The following is a 7,820-nucleotide window of genomic DNA, read 5'->3' on the forward strand; positions in this document are numbered from 1 at the left end:
CCAGATTGGCAATCCGGTAATTCAAACTATGCCGTTTTTGTGTTGTTACCAAATATTACCCATATTCTTATATTTGCCTGAAAACATTCCAGCGGTTTCTGGAAGTATCTCTCGCTCTGTCTGTTGAGTTGAATTATCCCTATTAATTGAGCCAGTTGGTGCCAGTGGTCCCTCGTTTCTAGGAAAAAACACAGGGCAATCTTCTGATACTCTCCCACATCAGGGCCCACGGACCTGCTCATGCTCATTACACAGGCACAAAGTGAGATGTGTTCCCCTGCTCCATGCATCTCATACCGCTTGATCCGAGCATACCACACATTGCTGCACAAGAACAGAATAATACTTACCCTCGGTCATGGATGGTGGGGAAAACAAATAATGTACGCCGCTATGCGCACAATTAGGTCACTTTCCTTCTAGGCAAAGTGTCTCTGACAGGCCATCTTACGCCAGTCCTTTAAAATGGACAACAACAATGATGAGAGGGACTGTCCATCAGGTTCAGTTGAGATGACAACTGATCCACATAACTCAATTAATCCCATTTACCGGCACTGTTGACTTGTGCTGCTCTGTACTTATATGACTATTTACTGTACTGTATTGTTTGTTGACTAGGGATCATGCATACTCTACTTACTCTGATCTCGCACTTGTAAGTCGCTCTGCATAAGAGCATCTGCTAAATGGCTAAATTATACATTGTATTTTGTGTGTGTGCATGCATGCGTGCGTGCGCGAGTGTGTGCGTGCGTGTGCGTGTTTGTGTACATGTCATGCATGTGTGCGTGTGCGAGTGTGTGTGTGTGTGTGTGTGTGTGTGTGTGTGTGCGTGTGTGCGTGCGTGCGTGCGTGCATTTGTGCGTAATGTGTATAAACTATTCCATGGGAGGTGACAGAACATTCTTTGTCTTTGCCCCTGTGTGGACAGAGAAGTTGATGCTTTCTCTCTTGATCAGTGTGAGATGTGTGAATGGATGGGAAAGTTTGCCTTGTCATTGTCTGTGTTTAGAGCGGATGATGCACAGCTCTCTGACACACCACTCACTGTGCCTCTAAGCACGTAAGCCTTTCTTCAGGGGGTCTGCCAACCTCTGCTGTGCCGCCATGTTTGTTTTGGATGCAAAAATAACCATGATCCAATTCCTCTGTTGAACTTAACCACTGAGGCAGGATTTCCTCTCTAGCAGTAATGTGCTATGCATTGCTTTTACGCCAAGTGCTGTTCTCCTCACTATATTAATTTTCCTCCCGTACTACTGTATTCCCGACAAAGTCGACGTCAGTCCTGCATATGGAACGTTTTTTTCACAGCTTATTTTCACTCAGCATGCTCACCACAGCATTTCCCATAAGCACTTTGTCATTTCTTGTACTGTACGCGCAGCGTCATATTTGAGTGTTAACCAAAATATCTATGAAGGAATAACAAAACAATCCTGAATATTAATTTATTTTACACTACTACTACACACACACACACACCTGTACACAAGATGTAACATTGAAGCACAACCTTGGGCAATATCTGGTTGAATGTTAATGTGCTCTATATAAAGTTGTCTGGTAAAGTATACAGAAATACGTAATTATTTATTCAGATAATTAAATTAAAGAAATGCACATTGTTTGCACATCAAGCTCCCAATAGGCAATAGGCAAATTGCCTATTGCCTATTCTTTCTCTGCCAGTGGGCTCTGCTCTGCTATGGCAACAACATAAAAATAATAAAAGATTTATAAAAAAGGAGAAAAAGGACACTTTCATGGTCAGTATTTCTGGGCTACCAGGCTACCAGGTTGCTACTAGGTAGCAACCAGGTTGCTAATGATTGTGAAAACTATGGAAAGTTAAAAGGATAGTATTTATGCTATGCCATTGTCATCAATGCCAAAAGTTTATTTGCAATAATAATAATAATAATAACTTGGATTTATATAGCGCCTTTCAAGAAACCCAAGGACGCTTAACAAGACAAAAAACAAAAAACAAAACTAGTTGCCAAAAGCCAAAGTGAACAAATGTCTTTTCAGTGCAGACTTGAAAGAGTTTAATGTGGGAGTCTGGCGGATCTCTAAGGGGAGAGAGTTCCAGAGGGCAGGGGCTGCCACGTAGAAGGCTCTATCGCCGAGAGTCCGCCGTTTTGCGTGACGGATGGTGAGGAGTTCCATGTCTGAAGACCTCAGGTTCCGCTCAGGGGTGTAGTCCTTGAGGAGGTCCGTCAAGTACTGTGGGGCAAGGGCATGGAGGGATTTGTAGGTGAGGAGGAGCAGTTTGTAATGAATGCGGAACTTAACCGGGAGCCAGTGGAGGTGTTTGACAATATTATTGATGATTGATGGCACAGTTTCTATCTGCCTCAGTATACCTCTAATATACCTGTAACTATAGTGCTGATGAGGTCTGGCCCAAAACGTCCACACTCTTTTAAATAAAATATATGTTTTTGCATCCCAAGAGCCTCAACCTTTGTCTGTCAGTATGTCAGATATTTTTCCCAGTTTTTTTGTGGACTTGCTTAGTTGCTGGCATCTCGCACCTTATTCTTGAATTTAGAGCTCAAACGTTTGTACTTTATTAACCAGGACAATTCTACAAATCAAATTATTCTAAATCCTGACAGTTGTCTGAAAAACCCTATGTGTCTATGTCAGTGGTTCTCAAAGAATGTTCATGTCACGGACCACCAAAAATATATATGTAATTGACCACCGACCCCCATCTGAAAATATGTTGTTCCAGAAGGGGTTCCCATCCTGAATGGGTTAAAATTAATACTATGTTTTTATAGTTATAATAATTTATCAATTGGAACACAGGAGGAGAACAATCAAGTTACAATGTACTTTATTGTAGATAATATCAGACAAGAACAGTCTAAAAGTTTACTCAGCAATTCAAGTTTAGGTAGGATTAAAAAAAGAAAGCGGTACAGTTACATTCTAATTCAACATTGAGACTGAAGGTATTATGTGAGTGAAATTGTAAACTAAGGCATGTTCAAATTCAAGTATCGAGTCATTCAAAATATCAGTGCGATTTCTGAGGTCATCAGTTAACGTAGAAATAACATGAAACACATGAAACAAGCCTTTTCAATAAATAAAAAACAAGGTCTTCTTACAAAACGTACGAAAATATACAAAATTCCTTATAAAATAAAGTTGTTTCCAGTACATAATAAATAGAATAATAAATATGACAAATAAATAAATATATAAATAGAATACATATACTGCCCAAAATGTAACAGTAAATTAGAGCTCAGTAGCCCTTTCTTTCAGAATGACGGTGGGGTTAACATCACTGCGAGAGTGTGATGTGCTTGAGTTGATGGTAAACGACCCTGTGTCTTCTATGTCAGGCACATGGAAGGACGCCACAGGGCAGGGGCCTTTGACGTTGTTACACACCAGCCTTTGTAAGGAGGCGGTGTTCACTATGTCGAAACCAACATTGCCACCAAAGGTGCTGGGCTTCCAGTACTCTGGGGAACAAATGGCGTTTCCCATGAGGCCCTTGAGAGAGTACGGGGCTCCCATCTCCACCATTGTCTCCCCAAATATGGCATTGGGCCTGGGCTTCTCCACCAGCAGACCAGGGTAGAGTTCCACAGCATCGACATGTCCGTACATCTCTTCCAGTATTGCTGCCATCTCCTTCTCTCCTAGTGGAACACACAAGAGGAAACAGGTTAGTTCCTCAGCCTGGCTTCTCTCACTGCCTCAGCAGTTATACAAATTGCATGAGCTCTAAATATGTCCACCTGTATTTTGTCTAAGTGGAATCCAGAAAACACATACTGAGCTCTCTTCCAGCCTCTTCCTTTTCCCTCACTCTCACTCACAAACTATTATTCCCTCATAAATCACAGATCATATTAAAAAACAAAACTCTTCCGGAGGAATGCAAGTTTCCCTCTCTGAAGCAGTACATGTTTGTGGATCCTCCAGGAGGCCACTGTGCCTGTTTATATGGTACTCTCTTCCATGCTAAACTGCTTACACTATCTCAAGCTGAAGTGAACATCTGTTTCGTGCAGGAGGCATGGTGCCGAATTCCTAACTACATGTAGCGGAAACCAAGAGCTGAAGGGAATAAATGCTTGTTGAGACCAGTTTAATGGTTTTTCAACATGACCCATCCATATATTATGCCCATATTTTATAGCCAGGCACTACGCAACTTAAAAACTACACTACAAGTACCCGGTGTACATGCCAGAGACAGTTCCCCGTTGTGTTTTTTGCATCTGTCTTAATTGTTGTGTGTGTAATCTCGACAGCATTGCAAGTGAGGGTAAACCCCAATGCTCTTTCGAGAATAAATAAAGGTTTTAATCAATAACATGTCAATAACATGTCATGTGTGTTAACATCTATCTTTGGTAGATCTATACTTTTTCTTACCTGTGAGGTCTTCAAATGAGCTGTAGGGCTTCATGTTGAAACGTTTCTTGTAGGCATTGAGAGACTGATAGCGCATTTTTCTGCTGTTCTCAATTGACTGGATGGCCACAGGCATCAAAGCCCCAGGGACATTTCTACCACCAGCAACCTAAACAAAGGACAGGAGGTCAGTTGAAGGGTCTTTATGCAACAATACTACTACGTCTTTAGGAAAATACTGCTCCTATTACAATTAATAGTAGTTCTTACCCGTCCTGCAATCTGCGTGCTGAAGGAATGCACCAGATGGCTGATACCATGTTCTGTGACCACAGAAGTGTTGAAGACAAACTGCTTATAGTTGTATTCTTTATCCTCAATGTGAAAGGTGTCAGGCATCAGTGGGTGCCAGTGGTACAGGGTGTTGAACTCTGATGCGATGCGGTTCTGGTACTGAAAGCGCTGGTTGAATAGCAGCTCAGGATCGAACTTGAGCTTGAAGTTATAGCCACTTAGATGCTGCACGTAGTCCTCAATAACTATCTTAATGGTCTCGCCTACAGGACAAATAACATTCTGATTAGATGACAGAATATTACAGGAATTTTCATTCAGACTATTTGACATTCAACTCCATAAGAAATTGTGCTTCCCCTAATCCCCTCTCTGAGTTCTACCATGTATTTAGGGTAATTTTAAACTTTACTGCAATCATTCTAAAATGTCCTTTTTTCCTTTTAGATTTATTTTCACCTTAGCGAGCAGCTGAGTTTTAAACGTTCTGTTGTATTTTTGGCCTCATACACTCAATACAAATATCATCATCTCGCACACACTCACCAATCAGGATGAGTCGTGTGGTCTGGAAGAGTCTCTCGTCGTTCCAGTCGGGGTGGATCTCCTTCAGGATACCACAAACCCTGTTGTGCTCCCGGAGGAAGATGGTTGCGTACATCATGAGACCGGGGACCAGTCCAAAGGCCTCATGGCCCACGGCGAAGCGGTGTGAGTCAGGAACGTGAGGAGGGTAGTGCATCTCGGCGCCAACGTCCTTCACTGTTGGAGGGTACACCTCTCCATCCAGAACCTGTAAACGGAGCCATGGGAAGGATAGAGAGGAGGAACCACTTGTCAGAAGGTGTTGTGGTCTTCAAGATACATGTACCAAAACATGAATAAGAAAGACCTGTGTCTGCATTCTGAACAACAATAATATGTCCTGTACCTGGAACTTCATCTTGCCGTCCTTGAAAAGCCTGAGCTTGTGTTGTCTCTCTAGTGTGTCTCCGTAGACGTGGGAGAGGTCCACCTGATTGCGTAAGCACAGTCACATTAATACAGTGGTTCATTTCAGTTCATCTCATAACATCAACTATACATCTACCCTCTATAGGCTACCTCTCAGCTTTCGCTCACATTACCATAAATAATGCCCGTGATCTGCACTCACCCCGTGGCCTTGAGCTTTGGTGAAGGCAGGTCCTTTCTTCATGTCAGATTTGAAGAATTGATGAGTGAAGTGCTGTGCGAAGAACCCGAACATCAAGCTGGTACCCTGAGGATCAGGAATAAACTGCCTCCTCATCAGAAGCTTCTCAGCCAACAACTTGGCATCAGGCAATTCCTTTTTACCTGGAAAAGTCATACAGAAAAATAAATTGTCACGCTGAAATAAATGTGCTAGATCAACATAGAGCCTTTTTTAATGTAATATTGATAAATACAGCTTTTTAGCTGTATTTTCTATGTGAAATGTTCGGAAAGAAAATCTAACTTTAAGTTTCAAGAGCTGTTTTTTTTGGCCGGGGCCAGTTTTGTGAGTAGTTTAACAAGAGAGACAGAGACTGATATACACTTCCTCTTGTGAAAGTTTTGGCTGTTGAGAGTCAGTTTGGACTGTGGTGAATCCAGCGCAATGCATTGCATAAGTAAGCTAACTCAAGAGTCAAGACGGAGTCTTTGGCATGTTCTCACCATGGTGTAATGGGACCATTCGATTCCTGCTCAGTATTCAAGAATCTAAGAAAACAGGTTTCCCAGAGGCAGTAAGACTTTTGCACTCACCTACTACTCCCATAGGGGTTGGGCAATCCTTTGGCACTGGGGGTAGGGTGCGTGTATAGTAGGAGAGGTTGGAGTAGGCTTCCCAGCTTTTGTATTCATAGTCTGCATTGAAGGTAGGTGGACTGTCTATCAGATGGGATCGGGCTGGAAAGAAATGAACATAATTAATTAGGCCTGTTGTACTTGTTTCATAATTAACATTTGATTGTTTCAATTAATCAATAATTAATGCATGGAAGGTTTCATATACTGTTTGGGTTCCATTTCACATTGTTAGCTTACATGAGGTTTCAGTTAATTCATGTATAGGCCTACTTACATGTCAGTACATATCTCATGATAGCGTCCCTAAGAAATGAGATGTTGTTGACAATGTTCCAAAATCCCTTGAAGTGTGTAAGAATGTGATGAATGGTGTTTGGGGATGGCTTCAGGGACACTTTCAGCCATGTGGAGAATTCAGCTGTAAGACAACATATTATTGATCATCATTGATAAATGTAATACATTTAAATAGATTAATCAAAAGAGACATATTAAAATGATAATTTTTATATATAGGCTACACGTTTTAAAACAAATTTTACTTACGGACTGTGCAATTTGATCCATGATATCCAGTTCGTGTGCAATCACATTCAAACGTCTCTCCAAGAGTTGTACATACACCCCTGTTCTGGCATGGCTCCGAACAACACGGATTACCTGTTCAGACAAGTTGTGGCGTTAACTGGAGTAGTAAATTAAATATGCCTATATAATGTATAGCCCTACTAAATGTATTCTAAAATCTAAACATTCTGTAGTATAACCCAACATAGATTATTGACCAGTACGCATGCCTACCCTCAACTTTATGATGTTCTACATAGTCCTACTACTACACAAGAATAACCAGGCTATACTAAGCAGCTTCTCTTTCATGCTTACCTCCTTCGCAGACAAGTAAACCCGCCAGTGCCAAAAGTAAAACCACAGCTATTCTCGTGTTCATACTCCTCTGCCTTTGAGTGGTCCTGATTGTAGTTTTTTTTTCTCCGCTTCTCTTCAGAAGGATGCAACTCAGGTTGTGAATGATCTTAGCGGTGCGCGCAGCAACTTATATACATTCGAGGTGTGAGGCAGAACGTGACGTAGGCTAAGCCTCCCCCATTCAGCCGGTGCCAAGCACGGCAGTCTGAGGATGAAAAGCAATGCCGAGAATCTTTATTCTTACCCAATCTAGAAGTCTAAAAATAGTCTGTTTATATCAGTCATATTTGTTGGTCACGCACAGTCATTTCAGGTTCACAACCCCTATATGAACAGATAGGCCTAGAGGCTATAGGAGTTCTATAACCCATATGTTTATATTTTTAGTTGGT

At 41.6% G+C, this 7,820-nt stretch overlaps 1 protein-coding gene across 1 annotated transcript; it reads right to left on the minus strand.

Annotated features, from left to right (window-relative positions):
* Window positions 1-2,834: 2,834 nt before the first annotated feature.
* On the minus strand, window positions 2,835-7,650 carry ptgs2b (prostaglandin-endoperoxide synthase 2b). The gene is made up of 10 exons (XM_083766519.1): window positions 7,387-7,650; window positions 7,048-7,161; window positions 6,776-6,919; window positions 6,457-6,600; window positions 5,843-6,024; window positions 5,618-5,701; window positions 5,233-5,479; window positions 4,663-4,949; window positions 4,414-4,561; window positions 2,835-3,671 (listed from the first exon to the last, which is right to left on the minus strand). Exons 1-10 carry the CDS (start codon window positions 7,448-7,450, stop codon window positions 3,262-3,264), a joined length of 1,824 nt encoding a protein of 607 aa, XP_083622645.1. The 5' UTR covers window positions 7,451-7,650; the 3' UTR covers window positions 2,835-3,261.
* Between the last annotated feature and the right edge of the window lie 170 nt (window positions 7,651-7,820).

Source organism: Protomyctophum parallelum (assembly GCF_964188405.1).
Source record: "Protomyctophum parallelum genome assembly, chromosome: 6".
Taxonomy (NCBI): domain Eukaryota; kingdom Metazoa; phylum Chordata; class Actinopteri; order Myctophiformes; family Myctophidae; genus Protomyctophum; species Protomyctophum parallelum.